The sequence below is a fragment of the Labeo rohita genome, chromosome 12, assembly GCF_022985175.1.
Source record: "Labeo rohita strain BAU-BD-2019 chromosome 12, IGBB_LRoh.1.0, whole genome shotgun sequence".
NCBI lineage: Eukaryota > Metazoa > Chordata > Actinopteri > Cypriniformes > Cyprinidae > Labeo > Labeo rohita.
Genome location: NC_066880.1, coordinates 25120388 through 25140697, shown reverse-complemented (window position 1 = coordinate 25140697; position 20310 = coordinate 25120388). Strand labels below are relative to the sequence as shown.

Sequence of the window (20310 nt, the reverse complement as noted above, 5' to 3'; positions counted from 1 at the left end):
GAATAGCATTTAATTGAAATAGTCATATTTTATAGCATTATAAATCTTTACTGTAATTTTGATAAATTTAATTCATCCTTGTGAAAGAATTTTTTATCATGGTTTCCACAAAAAATATTAAGAAGCAAATAATAATAAATGTTTTTAAAGCAGCAAATCAGCATATTAGGATGATTTCTGAAGAATCATGTGACACTAAAGACTGGAGTAAAGATGCTGAGAACTCAACTTTGCTTCACAGAAATAAAATACATTTTAAAATATATTATAATAGAAAACATTTTTAAATGGAATATGCTGATATGCGGTTTTGTTGCCTTGATAAGGATAAGAGACTTCTTTTTAAAAAAAAAAGAAATCTTAATTAATCCAAACTTCTGACGGGTACTGTATGTTCCAGCTGTGTGATGATCGCATGCTCTGCCTTTTAATACAATGAGGTGTTTCTGAAATGACAGAAAGTCGGCACTATTCTGTTCGCCACGGTCTGTTAAATGGTTTTGACAGAATGAGGCGATGTTTACCATTTGCCTTTTTCGTTCTGTAAACCAAGCTGACAGGAGAAATGAGGGACATAATTCTTAAATCCTTTCCAACAGCCTAAACATTCTTTGCTTTCCCTCTTTTTACCTCTACAGGCGTTTGACTACGAGCAAAAGAAGTTATTGGCAACCAAAGGTATGTGCTTGACAAATCAAATCACAGTTAAAGCTATATACAGAGCCTTAAACAGTGTCTCCCACCCATCTATATTGTTAAAAACAATTCTGCTGGTAGGCTGCTGGGGGAATTGGAAACCGGTTGTGTTTAGTCTAGTGTGCCAGAAAGGAACAAAGCAGGACTACAGTGTCTTCATAGGCTAAATGTCTGGCAGTGAGTAGGGTGTCATTAAAGTCCTGTTTCACATTTACGGTAAATAGACTCTGCCTCATAAAGCTTCTTCACACCTCACGTCCTGTGTCCAGCGTTCGTACTGTAAACTATGACCTGAAAATGAGGAATGTACCCAGTGTTAACGCTCTTCTTGCCCGCATACTGCAAAACAGTTCTTTGTTAATGATTTATGTTGGAACTCTGGAAATGTGGTACACTGTTTTATTGTAAAACTTGTGGATTTTGACCGATTTAGCACAGTGCAGGGGAATTTGGCATCAAAATCTTGATAAATTAATTACAGTTCCTGATTTATACGTCTCACAAAAAAAACCCAATAACATTCATATTATTAAATACCAGCTGGGTCATGTTTCGCTATAAATTGACAGAAGAAAATAAAAATTATTGTGTAAGTAAAATAAGTAGAGTACAATAGGGCTAAAGGCACCCCGAGGGTAAAAGGCGTCTTTGATTTTTTTCCCCTATAAACCACTAGATGGCACAAAAAGGTGGCTCTTTCCAAAACATCCGCTTTTCAAGATGCACATGCAAATTTGGCTGATTCTTGACGCGATCGCAGGCAGCAGCGCCAAGTAGATTCTGTGCATACTTGATCTAATATTTGATGTTTTTTAAAATGTTGTAGATTTAAGAAGCAAATCAGTATTTTGAGACAAATATATTTTGAGACAAAGGTCTTCTTAATGATAAAGCAACAGTTCCTTAATAAAATAAATAATATGTAAAAGTATGGTATTTGGGGTACAAAGCACCCCTGCCTTTGGGGATAAAAGGCACAATAATTAACATCATAATTAATAGATGGCTGACTTTTCCATTTGTTGATATGGTTAGATTCAGATGATAAATATCATATGTTATGTTGGGTGTCCATCTTAGACATAATCACCATGTTTAGAATGAAACCATATTTAAAAACATGATATTAATCATATCATATAATACAGTATCTCACAAAAGTGAGTACACCCCTAACATTTTAGCAATGTTTTTAGTATATCTTCTTACTCTTACTTCTTACTCTCTGAAGATTTGAGAATTAGAATTGTTGCTCTCCACAAAGATGGTCTAGGCTATAAGAGGTTCAGTAACAGCCTGAAACTGAGTTACAGTATTGTGGCCAGGGTCATACAGAGGTTTTCCAAGACAGGTTACATTCGGAATAGGCCTCGCAAGGGTTGCTCAACGAAGTTGAGTGCTCATTCTGTGCTACAGGTGCAGAACCTGGCTTCAATAAACAGATGCATGAGTGCTGCCAGCATTGCTTTAGAGGTTCCGAGAAGGAAGCCTCTTCTGAAGCTGGCTTACAAGAAAGCCCGCAAACAGTTTGCTGAAGACAACCTGTCTAAGAGCATGAATTACTGGAACCATATCCTATGGTCTGATGAGACTAAGATAAACTTGTTTGGCTCAGATGGTGTCCAGCATGTATGGTGATGCCCTGGGAAGGAGTACCAAGAAAATTAATTTCTTAATAATTTCAACTTAAATGTTGAAATTATTATTAGCTAAGATGAATAAATGCTGTAGAAGTATTGTTCATTTTTAGTTCATGACAACTAAAGTAGCTAACTAATGTTAACACCTAAAACCTTATTGTGAAGTGTTACCAGTATATTTAAAAAAAATAAAATTTAGAAAATAAATATTTATTAAGATTTTTGGTAAACTTCTTAATTATACACCATGATAGTATCTTTTACTATTTTTATTTTATTGTACATATTATTATTAATAATACTATTTTTATGTATTATTATTGTTTAAAATAAATATGAAACTTTTTTTATTTAGTTTTTTGCTAAAGTACTTAATTATACACCATAATTATATATATTTACTAAGATGATACATAAAAAATATTAATTATATCTTATAATAAATAATAAATATAATTAAGAATACACTTATTGTACCTATTATTACTGTAATAATATTTTATATATTATTGTTTAAAAAAGAATATGTAATAAATTACAATTCTATTTTTAATTCTTGTAATGTACCCCTCTCCCCCCTTTTATCTATTTAGGGGTGAAATATGACAATTCTTAACTGACCTCCACTTGACATCTTACAAGTTTAAAATGCATCTTCTTCTGTGTTTCAGCCATGTTAAAGAAGCCAGTGGTGACAGAGGTCCGTACCCCTACTAACACATGGAGCGGTCTGGGCTTCTCAAAGTCTATGCCTGCAGAAACTATTAAGGAGTTGCGCAGGGCGAACCACGTGTCTTATAAACCTACTATGTCAACTACATATGAGGTAAATTCAACTGCACCAACAAAAGGGCTAAGCACATGTCTCGTGTGAACTGCTCTATACAAGGGTGCCCAAACTCGGTCCTGGAGGGCTGGTGTCCTGCAGAGTTTAGCTCCAACATGCCTGGAAGTTTCCAGTATGCCTAGCAAGAGCTATTAGCTGATTAGCTGATTCAGGTGTGTCTAATTGGGGTTGGCTCTAAACTCTACAGGACATTGGCCCCTCAGGACTGAGTCTGGGCACCCCTGCTCTGTGCTGATTATACTTGCCATATACATTGCCATGTTCGCAGTGACTATTAGCTCTGGCAATGCATGCTTGTTATTATTATATTTATTGATGCATCCCTACAGATTTTTAGTGGAATAAACTTGACATGATTTGTGTTTTATAAGGGGTCGCCTCTAGCCCTGTCCCGCTCTAACAGTAGAGAGGGGGTAGCGAGTGGCAGTGACTCGGATAACTGGAGGGAAAGGAATGGGAGCGGGCTCCCAGCACACAGCGACTTCCCCTCTCCTATCAGCCCCAAAAGGAAGCAGAACAAAACAGGTCAGTCAGCATGACTGAGCTTTTTTTTGCCATAAATGTAGTTTGGCAAAAAACGAGGTATCTGCAAAGCCTTAAAATGCTGTTTGAGAACCTGGTAAACACTTGTAACCATGTTTTTATGTATTTTGGCCCAGAGCACTACCTAAGCAGCAGCAACTACATGGACTGCATCTCGTCGGTGACGGGAACTAACGGCTGTAATCTCAACACTTCTTTCAAAGGATCTGATTTACCAGAGCTCTTCAGTAAACTTGGCCTCGGGAAATATACTGACGTCTTCCAACAGCAGGAGGTACAGATGGAGCTGCTGATATCTTCTCTATCAGTGTTGCTGTTTGAGATGAGAACACGTAAATGAGCTGTAGATGGTTTCTGCCGTTGTTTTGATGTTTTATAGCTATTAGCGATTTGCCTGTTTTAGCTGCACAGTATGCACTGAACTCAGCTGAAAACATGTTGAAAATGCACTCTATCAACAGTCTTTGGCTAATTAGGCTTTTATGAAGCAACAAGAAACACAAGAACAGCGAACACCTAACTCATTTTTTGACAAGTTGTCAGGCTTGAAAAGTTCCACACAGAATGAGTCTAAACAATATGGATGTATATTTTTCATTTCTTATATATATATTGGATTTTATGGCAATCAGGTCTGTAATGATTCTGAATGACCAACTCCAATTTAAGGGCTTTTAAGAAAAGAAATAAAGTAGAGATGTCTTTATTTTCTGTGTGGAGTCTGTTATGCAGTAGAAACACTGTCAATGTGACAGCTCTATCTCGCTTGCATGTACGCTGTCAAACTGGCCTGAGATTACAATGACGCAACTTCTAGCACAGAACTGAAACCCATAGAATAGCCAAAAGGATCTGCAATTCCCACATTATGCCAAGTCCTGTATTTCAAGATGCCAGAGATAACATCTCTAGAGTCCAAAATTTGGTTCTGGCTTTTCTCTTGTAAAAAATATCATTGGAAAGTTAGAAAGCTGTGGTCATGGGTGTCGCTAGGCCATTTTTAGGGGGGCTATAGCTGACCACTCAGCCCCCCTAAAATTTTGTGATTAGCTCCAAAAACTGTACACAAATTCGTGATCGCCTCAGTCCCCTTTAAATTTCATATGAAAATTTCAGCAGACTTCGAATGGCTCCTCCCCGTCTTTCTTTTAGCATGTTCTTCAGTTCGCGGACCGCGGTGGCGCAGAACGAAAAACAAAGGACAAGGTCTGTGTTTATCGATAGATTGTTACAATATCTGTATCTGTGCAGTTTAAACACAGTATCGGGAGCAATCGGTTCCCTATCTACTGTATAGCCTACATTTTCATTGTGTTCACCCCTCATCACACCACGGCTGTTTCCTCCAGCGAAAATGAAGCAAATAAATGCATAGTTTCTAAAACGATCATGTTGCCATTTTCATTTGAAAATTTACCTTTCAATAGTTTTTAGTGCATGTGGCAAAGAGGTTTGCATACTTCAGCTAAGGAAAGAGGCTTGTACTAGAAATGCAGAAAAACAGTAAAATTTTGTATTTGTACAGTAAACAGGTGTGTGAGATCAGGAAGACTTGTATTTGGCTTATTCAGTAATGAAATGTTATACCTATCTATACAATACAGTGGAATATTGCAATAAGTATAGTATGCCACCCCTATTATTAAAACATGTTTTATTGTATGTATATATGAAAATCCTAGAATCGCCCCTGGCTGTGGTGCAGTGGTCAGTGCACATGCACTTAGACACAGGTTTGATTCTGAACTGTTATACAGTATGAGATCTCATACTCCCTCTTTCTCCGCAGAATAATTTTTCTCTAAGTGTCCAAACTAAAAATACAGTTTCTGTCCATTTCTCAGATTGACCTTCAGACGTTCCTCACACTGACTGATCAGGACCTGAAAGAGCTCGGCATCACTACATTCGGAGCCCGCAGGAAAATGCTGCTGGCCATCTCAGGTCAGTTCCTTTCCAAACAAACAACTAGGGCTTACAATTTTTATAGCAATCAATCAAATAAATTTTGATGTCATTTAAAGCCACCTTTTACCATGAATGATAAATAGTCAAGTATTGTGGATACTCACACTGATGCCTCTAAATAGATTTCAATTAGGGCTATCAGTTTAACGCGTTAACTTATTTAGTTATGAAAAATTGCGAGATTAAAAAATTTTAACGCAGTTAACGTACTGGCCTCGCCCCCAGACCTGTACATTATCTTATATTTCATACAGTTGATTGTTGACAAATGTGATGCAGAGCAACAACTCCACAAATGCAGTTATGCCCTAAAATTCAAGATTTGGGGGCAAAAATGGCCCTGTATGTGTTTTTGTCTCATATTTATATCATACGATAAGCATTATCACACAAGCAGTGAGAGCAGTATTATACTAGTGCTGATTTTGTCCCGAATATCATGAGTTTAAATGTGATTTTGTACAACAGTTTGGTAAATCAAAAGCTGATATTGTGTTATATTTTAAACACAATATTATGTGTTTTTGCACAGCAGTGTTTAGTTTACTGAACGAACCCACGTTTTGAACTAATCGTGTGAATCAATGATTCAAAGGCTGTGTCCCAATGTGCCTACTTATACTACGCTCTTAAAGTATGAACTCTTTGCCTGAAGAAAAAGTACACACTTTTGAGTGTGTAGTAAAAGAGTAGGCAAGTTTTGGGACATACTCTCATGTCACACAACTGCGTCTTTAACGGACGTTCTGTCACGTCGATACACGTACCGTCACTGTAAACTGGCCTGTCATACATCTTGTCACATTTAACATCCTCTAAATTTCATTTAATTTGACTTCCTAAGTTACTGAATTGGAGAGAAAAGTAGCACATTGATCTGCCAGTTGTGGGTCTTTCATGCCGAAAACTCTGCTTATATTTTCTGCATAATGATGTATTTACAAGTTAATGACCAAAAGGATGTTTAAAAAAGTTCACATTGCTGTTGCAGATGAAATATAACACAGATAACATTAAATAAATATTTTTACCAGGTTAAATGTTGATTATTAGTAACTCAAACCCCTTTTTCATGTTTGTAGTTTTTAACTTGTTTTATTCGTGTTTGTAGTTCTGGACTGAATCCTTCGCCATAGCGCAATAGGACTTTTTCACGGTCCGTGTTTGAAAAACGGAAGCGTCGAATAGTTGTGTAAAATAACTTCCGCTGTAACCTGTATGAGTGGCAATGCCCATAGCATGGAATGGTTGTGGTTTATTAATAAACAATTCATCATAGATGTTTCTTCAAAACATATTAAACACAGTTTCCAATCATTAATCGGGTATGACGAAACAAGGAAAAATGTTGTCATGATATTCCGACGCAAATTTCATGATTTAAATGGGAGCGCACAAGCTGCGTAGGCACAATACTTCAAAGACAGACCAGCTTTTTATTTAAAAAATGTAATCAGTGAGACAAGCATGTTACTGACAAGGACCAAAAACAGGCAACCAGATAGCCAAATTAATTATTATTATTTACTTAAGTTAACAAATAACATTAAAGGAGAACTCCACTTTCAGACCAACAATTTACAAAAAAATTTATTCACCCCCTTATCATCCCCTTATCATCCAAGATGTTCATGTCTTTCTGTCTCCAGTCGTGAAGAAATTATGGTTTTTGAGAAAGCATTTCGGGATTTTTCTCCATATAATGGACTTCATTGGTGCCCCGATTTTGAACTTCAAAAATGTAATTTAAATGCAGCTTCAAAGGGCTCTAAAAACGATCCCAGCCGAGGAAGAAGGGTCTTATCTAGCGAAACGATCTGTCATTTTTTTCAGAAAATAAAAATTTGTTTACTTTTTAAGCACAAAAGCTTGTGTAGCACAGGCTCTGGGATGCGCGTCCACAACACTACTTATTATTGAATCATGTCGAAAGGTCACGCGGAACTACAGACCCAGTGTTTACAAAGCGAAAACGTCATGTATGCGCATCCTAGAGCCTGTGCTACACAAGCTTTTGTGCTTAAAAAAATACACAAATTTTTATTTTTTAAAAAAAAAAATGACTGATCATTTTGCTAGATAAGACCCTTCTTCCTCGGCTGGGATCATTTAGAGCCCTTTGAAGCTGCATTTAAACTACATTTTGGAAGTTCAAAATCAGGGCACCAATGAAGTCCATTATATGGAAAAAAATCCTGAAATGCTTTCTTCAAAAAACAAAATTTTTTCACATCTGAAGACAGAAAGACATGAACATCTTGGATGACAAGGGGGTGAGTAAATTATTTGTAAATTAAGTTCTGGAAGTGGACTTCTCCTTCAAAGCTGGCATGTATTTTCAGGTATTTCTCAATGAAGGTTTTTTTTTCCCCAAATAAACAGTCAGTAATTGAAAGTAAATTAAAATGTATTCCGTTTTTATTGATGTTGTTTGATTAATATTAATGACAATAATAGACAGCGGCAGACCTGTTAGGTTGACTGTAATATACACATATTCCTGTTGTACATTCACTGAAGACATACTGTTAGCAATAATAACAAGAAGTTCATTTGACTGGTGCACAGCTGCATTACCGTAAGCACATTTCACAGAAAACCCACACAATTCACATGCAATTATTGGAAAACAGCCACCTGTTAGTCAGACAGCCCTCAGGTGCCAAACTGAGTCACTATTTACTGCAAAAAGACTGGTCTTGTTCCATTTCTTTAAGAAAGTATAGTATCAACTTGATGCCAACCAACAGAACAATAATCGTGATAGCAGATGGACACAACATGCCATGCAAAATTTTCCTTTTTAATAGCTTGGAGTAATTTGGACAGCTGCAGCGTTTTGGGATTATGATTATGATTTATTGAGGTGTCAGAGATGAAATTGGATTTGGCTTTCCACTTACATAACCGGCTAGGGTTGACTGACTGTCCGCATGACAGCAAGTGGAAGTGACAAGCTTGGCCATCAGACATCCCGAACATCTGTGATATATTTCGACCACCCACTGCTCGATAACCGTAATGACTTCCTGCAGTCTGGCAAGGAGATTTACCAAAACAAAAACATTGTTCCTGTTTTATCAGCCCTGTGGTTGGAGAATAAAACAATGCCTGAGGTTGAGGTAGACCTTTCACTGTTAAAAAAGAAATTATGGTGCGGATGAGATTCTAAAGTGTAGAAGTACAAGGACGACAGGAAATGACCGCAGGCCTGTGTTTATGTCTCTGTCTGACCTCGGACACAATTTACTGTCATTTGGGCTGATGCAAGTTTGGTCCCAGCAAGAGAAATGTTCTCCCTTTTGTCCTCTACAGAAGGAAGAGCGAACACTGGCATTGTCAAGGCCAACTAGACTGAGACTAAGCTGTCAAAAAACTAGTGAGCTGTCAACATAGGCAGCATTTTAAGATTACATACCTTATTTTGACCAATTTTTAAGGCACACTGCAGGAGAATGCATAAAGCTGAGGGAAAAAATCCAAATGAGACATGAGAAAAATGTCATTCATTTTTTACCGAAAAGTATTGCTTTAAAAAGAAAAAATATTTAAAAATTGATTGTTTTACCAATAAAGACGTCATCACCATTAAACTTAAAACAACTCTTTTAGTCTTCATTTAAAAACATTTTCCTTGAAAGTTTGAGTTAGAGTAATTTGCAAGGGTGCGATTATAAAAACAGTGAGTCTGTAAAAGTGGACTAGTGAGAAGATGAGTTTGGTGTGATGACAACATTTAATGACCTCTTTAGTTCTATTTAGCCACTTGTTAGTCACAGTCTTTCTCAAGGAAAAAAAGAAAAAAAAAAGGTTGCAAAAACCACAAGGGGGGAATAACTGATGTATTTTATGTTGTAGAATATAAAATATATTCGAAATATCCTTTGCTTTCAGGCTTCCAATTCAATATTTGTTATAATCTGAGAAGAGAAGCAGTTAAAGCAGTTTTGCCACATAGTGTCATACGGTACAAACACCCAAAAACCATATTTATAACCTTAATTAATAATAAATATATACTAAAATAATAATAATTTAATTTGAAAAAGTGTTTATGGTTGTAAAATGCTTTTAACCCTAAAAAAATATATTTAAAAAAATAATTAAATAATACTAATTACTTATTGGTTACACCTCATGACATTTTTCAAAAACCTTATGAAAACATTTTCACTTGTTAGCCACTGCCTTTCTCAAGAGAAAAAAAAAAAAAGTAAATGTAAATGTTACAAAAACCACAAAGGGTTTTTATTGCCGATGTATTTTATGTTGTAAAACATGAAATATCTTCAAAATATCCATTGTTTTCAGGTTTCCAAATCAATATTTGGTATAATCTGAGAAGAAAAGCGGTTTTGCTATGTCTTAGTGTCTTACGGTGCAAACACCCAAAAACCTTATTTATAACCTTGATTAATAATTAATATACTAAAATAATAATTTAATTTTAAAACGTTTTATGGTTGTAAAATACTTTTTACAAAAATATATATATTTTAAAAATATATTAATATATTTAAAAAAAATAAATCAAAAAATAATAATTGTTTATTTATTAGAAACTACTTTTAAACTTCAAAATTTGTGAATGATTTATCCATGCATTTGTTTCATATTGTAAAAATGTTTTGATCCTGTTAATGTTCAATTAAAAAGTCATAACCGGATCTTTCAAATGACAGACTTCTCTCTGGTGACGCGTACAGGTCCTCTTACACCCCAAGCTCGCATTCATACACTTAGATAGTACTAAAATACATCACAATATGGAAGAAAAGATTTGTCTCTACTTCCATTTCATCGCATCTTTAACATGCATGTATGCAGTGTAAACTATGAATATTTAAGCCCTCTTTTTGTTTTGACAGAGCTGAACAAGAACCGAAGGAAGCTCTTTGAGCCGCCCAACATCCGCTCCTCATTTCTGGAAGGGGGCGCCAGCGGTCGACTGCCACGCCAGTTCCACACAGACATTGCCAGTGTGAGCGGGCGCTGGTGAGCCCACGCATCAACGGACAGCCTGAAACTGCACAAATTCCCATTCCCAACTCCAACCTGATATACAGTACTGGACCAAAACCCGCACCTTCTGAAACTGTGCCAAATAAACCAACTCCATGGATCAGAGGTTAAGGGTCAAAGAACTGTTGAATATTATATGCAGTATGGTACATTATGCAATATGGTACTCATGTTACAATGAAGGAAATGTAGTGAAGAATCTTTGGAGCTCCTGCACTGTGCTTGTATATGGAGCAGGCCGATTTTATTTATGTGCTCGTCTTAGGCTTCGACATACTAATTCTTTGCACTTTAAAAAATGCTAAATACTTTGTCCATGGGCAGATTTGTCCAACTAGATGCGCCTGGATTTTTATTTAAAGCACTTAAATGGATATCAAGCCAAAGTGTTCTGCACAAATTATCCGTAAGGGAAGCTTATCTCATCCCGCGGCTACATTGCAGTGAAATCACCAGCCTGTTGTTATTACTTATGGATCTTAATCAGAGTAGATGGCATATTATATTTGACACAAATGAAATGGAGTGTACGTCTATGCCTCACAGGCCTGTTTTCATTCAGGTCAAATTAGTGTACCCTGACTAAATTCCACAGTACATTGTCTATATATTATTTCTAAACCTATAAATGGTTTACTCTTAAAGGGAAAAGGAAAAATGAAAATTATTTTAGTGTATGACTTTAGTTCTGTGGAACTCAAAAGAAGATATTTCAAAGAATGTTTCAGCATTTTTGGCCATACAATGTAAGTTAACTGAGTGCATTTGTGCCTACCCACTTGTTCAGCAGCCTTGGTTCCAGAAGTGCAGTTGAGGTCAAAAGTTTACATACACCTTGCCAAATCTGCAAAATGTTAATTATTTTACCAAAATAAGAGGGATCATACAAAATGCATGGTGTTTTCTATATAGTACTGACCTGAATACGATATTTCACGTAAAAGATGTTTATATATAATCCACAGGAGAAAATAATTTATAAAAATGAACATATTCAAAAGTTTACATACACTTGATTTGTAATACTGTGTTGTCACTTGAATGATCCATAGGTTTTTTTTTTTTTTTTTAGTGATAGTTGTTCTTGTTTATACTGAACAGTTAAACTGCCCACTGTTCTTCAGACAAATCCTTCAGGTCTCACAAATTTCTTGTTTTTTCAGCATTTTTTTGTATTTGAACGCTTTTCAACAACTGTATGATTTTGAGATCCATCTTTTCACACTGAGGCAACTGAGGGACTCATATGCAACTATTACAGAAGTTTTAAACTCTCACTGATGTTCCAGAAGGAAATGTGATGCATTAAGAGCAAGGGGTGAACACTTTTGAACAGAATGAAGATGTGTACTTGTTGTAATTTTCCTTATTTCGTCTAATTATCTTTTTTTTTTTTTTTTTTTGTTCTGCCCCTTCAGAAGCTACAGAAGATAGCTTGTTTCCCAGAAGACACAATAAGTTAAATTTCTTCAATATTCAAATCTTCAAATTCAAAAAGTTTTCACATTCCAAGTGTTAATGCATTGTGTTTCCTTCTGGAACATCAGTGAGTTTTTGAACCCGTTGTAATAGTTGCATGTGAGTCCCTCAGTTGTCCACAGCTTGAAAGGATGGATCTCAAAGTCATTGTTGGAAAGGGTTCATACACACAAAAATGCTACAAAACCAAAGAAATTGTGGGACCTGAAGGATTTTTCTGAAGGATTTTAACTGTTCAGGACAAACAAGGGACTCATAAACAACTATCATTTAACAAAAAAAACCCATCTGTGGATAATTTAGGTAACAACACAGTATAAAGAATCAAGCGCACGTCTGCGCCAATAGCCTCGGTTAGTGCGCCGACATACAGTGAAACCCCGCGCATGGCGAACCAAGTTTGAATCCTGGCTCGTGGTCCTTTGCCAATCCCACTCCCCTCTCTCTTCACCCAATGCTTTCCTGTCTGCTCTACACTATTCTCTCCAAATAAAGGCATAAAAAGCCCATAAATAAATCTTTATTTTTTTTTATAAATGTAACTATTATTTTCTCTTGTGGACTATATGTAAACATATTTTATGTGAAATATCTTATTCAGGTCAGTACTAAATTAAAAAAACCATGTATTTTGTATGATCCCTCTTATTTTGGTAAGATAATTAACATGGTAAAATAGTTTTGCATTCGTATTAAGACTTGAATGCCTTAATATAACATAAATTAACCCTTATTAAAATATGTAGAGGAAAACCCATGAAAGGTTTACACTATTTAAAAAAATCCACATCGTTTTATACATATTTGGACTATGGAGAGCGACATTATTTTGATGACTGAAAGAGCTTGCTGGTGGCAATGGATGTAATGCCGTACCATTGATTTTTCCCCCACAAGGAGACTAAATGCCCCTGGATATTGAGTTAAAACCGCACTGAGAAACTCCTTCAGTGGCTGCGGCGTTATGACGAGCATCAGCATGTTTACATCCTTGCTGGATGGCATCTAGCGTTTCTTGTTTCTGCCGTTTGTAAGCTCTTTCAGTAGCTACTAAAAGCCTCAAATGCATGAGGGCTAAAGTAGAGAGAACAAAGACGCGGGTCCATTCTTTGCTCCTCTTTTCATCACTGTAAAAGCAGTGAAAGAATCGCTTCTCTTGTTGCCCTTCAATTGAAAATTACAACCAAAAGTCGCACAAAGTGGCACTATATCACTATTTTATTATCCAAGTTACTTCTTCTGAGTTGTGTTGCAGTAAAAATGGCAACAGTTAGTGACAGTAGGTCACTGAGTGCAACCATTTCACATAATTGAAAAAAATGGCGCCCCCCATATTCCAAAATATGTATTAAACGATGTGAATTTTTTTTACATAACGTAAATCTTTAATGTGTTTCTACTGCATGTATTAGTTTATTGCAAAATATGCATATATACAAATATTCAAGTATTTTGACAACATAGTGAGACCAACCCGATTATGTCATTTGCGGCAGAATTTTTTGTACTGATTCATGGGTAATATAATATTTCACCACAAATTCCACAGTTATAAACAAGAACATTAAAAAAAATAAGCTGAAATAATCTGAACAGATGGCTTTAACAAAACAACAACTTCAGAGATCACAACAGTTCAATTTTTTCTGTAGAGAAAATAAATGGAGTTTTTACTTCTGACCCAACTTTTGCACTCTTTAGGGACCAAAACAACATTAGACCCCTGACTTTCATTGTATGGACACAATATTGTTTTCCAAAGAAGAAGGAAAGTCATGCCAAATTATAATTTTTGGATGAACTGTCCGTTTAACTGTTAGTTTTAGAGTTTAGAGTTGGCCTGTCAGTAGTAGCTTTCTCAATGGTGCCTCAGTTTAGCCACTGACAGAAGTGCAAATTACACCAGCTCTGTTTCAACCACCTTCCTGAATTCCACAGACCACAAATCTTCACAGACCTCACTCCCAAAACCGAGCTTTTTGTAAAGCCTTGGAATCCCTCTCAGACCCGATCACAGCGTAATGCACGGCTTTTCTCCTGCACGCGACCAAAGTCTATGCTGCTTACTTGAGCTCTAGACTTCCTACGCCCTCTAAAGCGCTGTTTACTTCTCTCTTCTCCATATTCTCTCAGCATTCTTACGTGATCCCAACACGCTCTTCAGATATTTCCAAAGCATTCTGACTATATCTAAAGCTGTGAATGTTGCCAGATGTACTCCGAAGGATTGAAACCACCAAGTGCCTTTTGTCTTGCACTGACAACTTTTCCAAAGTAATCGATCTCTCAAAGGTACAAATGTTTTGCTAGGAAGTACCACTTACAAGTAATCTTGCAGTGCATTGCTTTATCTTTACATGTACGGTATATATATAGTATTTTCATTTAGCTTGAGTATGTTGAATTCGTACCTCACGTGATAGAGGTACTATTTAAGTTTTTATTGTGTGTATTGTCTTATTATGAGACTTTATAGCAGTTTGCTTTGATAATTTACAGACAGTAGCAAGCAATCAATCAAATTGTGTAATGGTTTGTAATGTTTTTTTGTTCTTTTTGTTTTTTATCAAATTGAGATGACAAATGAGTGAAACAACAGCTCTTGGTGTTGCCTAAAAATATTAATAGTAATAAAATACAACAGACTATGCAAAGAATCACTTTGCCATTTTAGGTTTAAATGTTTCTGTTTAAGCACATACTGTACGCTTTTATTGGTTGTCTCTTGTTTTTTAAAGCAAATTAATTTTATAGACTCTGTTTTCAGTAAATTGCTTGATATATCTTAGATTAGTGCCTTTTATATGCATCGAATGCCACTTTTGTGAGAGACCAATTGTAATTCATTTGTAGAATTGTTTTGTTCTCTCCCTAAGAGGGGAAAATAAGGGACAAATGACGTCTTAATATTCTGACATGGCCTTCACGTGGCCAGCACACTTTTGAGTATTTTTGGCCAAAGTCAAATGCGTAACTTCTGGGTTATGAGGTTGCATACATCATGTGCACAAATGTACAGAGCAGTGATGTAAAAACGGGATATTAAAGCACATTAACCAGTATTGTTCTTCCAAACGTACATTAGTTGGCCAGTGCCTTGGGAATGACTTTTAAAATCTGTGCGCTTGGCGCAGATTTTGTAATATACTCCATTGTAATTTTCTATGGTGATGAATTTGTATAATTGCCATAAATGTGGTATTGCTGAATGTTCTTTATAAGTTGAAGGTGTTATGAAAGAATAAAGCGTATGCAAACCTTTCACATCCTATGTATTCCACTGCTGCTTTGTGTTTGCAATGACATTTGAAGGTACAGTTCACCCAAAAATGAAAATTCCGTCATCATTTACTCACCCTCAAATTGTTCCAAACAACATACTATGGAAGTCATTGGCTGCGTCCGAAAGCCTAGGCAGCTGACTTGCTGCCTCACTGCCTTATCAGTCAATGACTTTGCAGCACCTTAGGAAACTGATTTCAGGCAAGCTTCTTAAACAGGGTAACAATTTAATGATCGACAACAAAACAGAATTTTGATGATAACAAAACAAACATTTAACTACTATAATACTTATTTCTCGCTAGAAATAACATCAAAAGTGCAAAAAGTTAGTCAGAAATATACTTTTAAACACAAACTGTCCACCAAACGCAACTTTCAGATGCCTTCTTTATTTTTATTTTTTAGCTCAACTGTCATGGAATGGAACGCACAAGTTTGTGGGATATTAGAGGCATCGATGCTGCCTTCAAAATTCGATCAGAAGAAGGTACCTCCGGAGACACAAAGTGAAGCAGAATTTTGGATTCGGACATGCCTTGATGCCTTTATGCCTTAGAATGCTGCCTCCGAAGGACACAGCCAATGGCTACCGTCAACTGTTTTGTGCATTAAGGATTAGTTCACATGCAGAACAAAAATTTACAGATAATGTACTCGCCGCCTTGTCATCCAAGATGTTCATGTCTTCAGTCGTAAAGAAATTATGTTTTTTGAGGAAAACATTTTAGGATTTCTCCCCATGTAACACACTTCTATGGTGCTGCCAAATTTGAACTTCCAAACTGCCGTTTAAATGCAGCTTCAAAGGGCTCTAAACGATCCCAACCGAGGAAGAAAGGTCTTATCTAGCAAAATGACTGGTTATTTTCTAAAAGTAAATGACAATTTGTATACTTTTTAACCTCAAACGCTCGTCTTGTTTAGCTTTATGTGAACTGTTTTTTTTCCGGTCATGACAGTTAGGGTACGTCTAAAAACTCCCGTCTTATTTCCTCCTCCAACTTCAAAATCGTCCTACATCGCTGTTTTTACCTTTGTTTGTAAAAGGTGTTTGATCTTCTTTGCCCTTTCACTTTGTAAACTCTTTTCGAAGTTGGAGGAAAAAATGAGATGGGAGTTTTTAGATGTACCCTAACTGACATGACCAGAAAAAAAACAGCGCTAGACAAGACGAGCGTTTGAGGTTAAAAAGTATATAAATTGTCATTTTTTTTAATAAAATCACTTATCGTTTTGCTAGATAAGACCCTTTTTCCTTGGTTGGGATTGTTTAGAGCCCTTTGAAGCTGCATTTAAACTCATTTTGGACGTTCAAATTTGGGGGTACCATAGAAGTCCTGAAATGTTTTCCTCAAAAAAACATGATTTCTTTACGACTGAAGAAAGACAAATGACAAAGGGGGTAAGTACATTATCTGTACATTTTTGTTCTGGAAGTGAACTAATCCTTTAACAGAAGAAAGAAACTCAAACAGGTTTGGAAAGACATGAGGGTGGGTAACATTAAATGATGACAGAATTTTCATTTTTAGCCTGACATCTGGTTGCTTTGCGTATTTAAAAATGCATACTTATTACATAATGATTCATTTCCATCATTAGTGACATGAGCATCTGTATTTCTGATTAAAGTAAATGTAATGGCAGTGAGGGGAAAGACTAGCGTAAAATGTGCTTTTATATGAACCGCACCCCGATTACAGTATGTCACAAATATGTTAGTGATCTCAGTGAAATCCTTTTCTTAAACACACACACACACACTCACACATGGATGGACTTTTGGGAAATGGATGTTCTTTTTATCTATTTTTATGTCATAAGTCAGATATGAATCTGTAAGCAACAGAACTAAGAAGTATAGTCTGAAAACTGGGTGTAACTGTTTTGATATGTTGCTCGATTGTGTTTTTTCTGGATTATCTCTGAGCATACTGTAAATCGGGCCTGGAGACAGAGCAGGAGAGCTTGTGGCTGGAACAAGAGGAAAAAAAATTTGTTTTCCTCTGGCAAACTCGCATTCCAGCTTTTAAATCTCGCCACATTGTCTGGATTGTGGATACAATGTGAAGAGAGTGGCCAAGGGTTATTGGGTAGATGAAATGTGTTTATTTCACCACAACAAAACTAAATCACTCGAGAATGAACTCTGCAACTTCCAGACATCTTTTCATAAACAGATACAAACATGAATGGAAGTTCTATATTAAATTTAGATAGAACGTGTGTACTCACATAAGCTGGACCAAAAGAGCTTTATCCTTTTTTTTTTTTTTTTTTTTTCATAATGTATATTCATTTGAGAAGATGAGATTTTTGAGCTCATCTGTAAAATGGATGCATTTTGTCTGATCAGATTATCAATCCTAATATCAGACTTTAGCTTTTGACATTGTGTTTGTCATATATTATGATGTATTTTGTGTTTGTAATAATCATTAATAGAAATCAGCTGCTGTTCCCATTTTCTGAAGTGAGAATTTATGTTAATAATACAATGCAATTATTTATAATTACTTATATCAATCTGTGGTATAGATATCAGTTTATCATCACAGCAAGAAATGTCAAAAGCGTGTATGAGGGTGTTTTAATCATACTTAAACACATATTTTTTTTTTATTTTTACTTTGGAACTTTTTTGGAAATTATTATTTTTATTATTATTAAAGTACTTTTACAGCCTTTATTTAAAACCCCATTTTATGCACTTTTATTTAAATTTCAGTTAATTTAATCTATTATTTATATGATTATTAATTTGCATGCGTTTATTACATACCTGCATTCGAAATGGACAGTAAGATTTTTAATGTTTTTAAACAAGTCTCATCCCACCAAGCCTGCATTTTTTTGATCCAAAAACAGCAAAATTGTGAAATGTTTTTACTATTTAAAATAACTGTTTTCTATTTCTATATATTTTAAAATTGTATGTATTCCTGTGATTTCAAAGCTGAATTTTTAGCATCATTACTCCAGTCACATAATCCTTCAGAAATCATACTAATATTATGATTTGCAGCTCAAAAACATTTATTATGTTGAAAACAGCATTTTTTTTTTTTTTGAGTTTCAATTTTGTATGATGAATAGAAAGTTCAGAAGAACAGCATTTATCTGCAATAGAAATCTTTTGTCACAATATAAATGTCTTTATCATCAATTTAAAGCATCCTTGCTAAATAAAAGTATTAATTTCTATAATTTCTTTCCCAAAAAAATAATTATACTCACTCCAAGCTTTCGAAATGTATAGTATGTAATGTTATAATGCTTTTTATTTCAGATAAATGCTGATCTTTGGATCTTTCTATTCATCAAAGAATTTTAAAAAATGTACTCAACTGTTTTAAATATTGATAATAATAATAAATGTTTCTTGAACAGCAAATTAACAAATGAGAATGATTTCTGAAGGATCATGTGACACTGAAGACTGGAGTAATGATGCTAAAAATGTAGCTTTGATCACAGAAATAAATTACAATTTAAAATATATTCAAATAGAAAGCAGTTATTTTAAACAGTAAAAATATTTCACAATATTACTGCTTTTGCTGTATTTCGGATCAAATAAATGCAGGTTTGGTGAGGAGAAGGGACCTCTTTAAAAAACATTAAAAATCTTTCTGTCCAAAAACTTTTGACTGCACTGTAATAAGTGACAATAAAGGAATTTATATCATTGTTGTGATATTTTTACAGCTTAAAATATGAAAATCACACATTCTCTATATTTTTATAAGTGTTAATGAGCTGTGTTTTATGGCTTTTCAATGTAAATGCATTACTGTGCTTTGTTCTCCAACAGGGGGCGCTAAGGCATGAATTTGATCAAATGTGACTACTGCTCCGCCAATATTTTGCTTTATTAATTATCTGCATGTGCCAATAATCTTTCCTTTTTTGTTCAGTTAGGTGTCAGAAGTTATCCTGATGGTTTTATTTCATTTATATTTCATTTCTGTCGCATGAAATTAGCAGACACTGATTAAAAACAGCAACTCACATTTGTATATTGATTTACCAATATACACCCATAATATTTTGATTATATTATATATGAATGTGATATACCTGGATCTCATCTATCGCCTCACCTGGCTGTATCACGTCCTCTCACACACGGCAGGATTTTTTGCTTCTGTTTTGCATTCTGCATGTGCTCGTGCACCTTATTTACATTCAGAAGCCCTACTGCATCCCTTACCAGGATAACAATCATTTGTATATTAGATTTAAACATCAATAGAGAACCGGACTGAAACATTTCACCTCGTCTGACACTGACCTTCATGCGTTGACAGAAGACAGGTCGTATGAGGTGATCTGGTTTATTTATGGGACGTACAATCACTGTGAAATACGCCCTGTTATGTAACGGACCCCAAAACGCTGTCTCTCAGACACACAGGAACCTGGACAAAACAGAATGGAGATTATGAAAAATCAACACCATAAGCTTTTTTTTTTTTGCTTTTGAATTAAATCCTTGTCCTGATTAATTAATTTTTAACAAACAATGCAGACTTTAAATGTCAGTAGAATAATTAGGCGAATTATTATTATTATTATTATAGAATTAGTCCTTACAGCGGTGGAAAAATAATCTAATTATATAAAGCTTTGTGAAGGTAGTTTTTTATGAAGGAAATGGAAAATCTACCATCAAATATGTGCCGTTCAAGTAGATTCAGTTATATAGAAGACCCCGGTTGTCACAAAGCTTTTGAGTCACTAATCCAATCACACAAATGCTATTTGAATTTTATTTTATTTTATTTTTTATTTATTTATTTATTCATTTATTTATTTTTTAATTTATTA

At 35.2% G+C, this 20310-nt stretch overlaps 1 protein-coding gene across 2 annotated transcripts in view; it reads left to right on the top strand.

The window, feature by feature from the left end:
* bicc1b (BicC family RNA binding protein 1b) overlaps window positions 1-12213 on the top strand; it is a 103169-nt gene extending 90956 nt beyond the window's left edge. For both annotated transcript variants that reach the window (XM_051124511.1, XM_051124510.1), the window contains exons 16-21: window positions 639-678; window positions 3008-3162; window positions 3555-3708; window positions 3843-4000; window positions 5571-5670; window positions 10563-12213. In XM_051124511.1, the coding sequence (XP_050980468.1) occupies window positions 639-678; window positions 3008-3162; window positions 3555-3708; window positions 3843-4000; window positions 5571-5670; window positions 10563-10693 (738 nt within the window). In that variant the 3' untranslated portion in view covers window positions 10694-12213. The remainder of the gene's footprint in view (window positions 1-638; window positions 679-3007; window positions 3163-3554; window positions 3709-3842; window positions 4001-5570; window positions 5671-10562) is intronic.
* Window positions 12214-20310: the final 8097 nt, after the last annotated feature.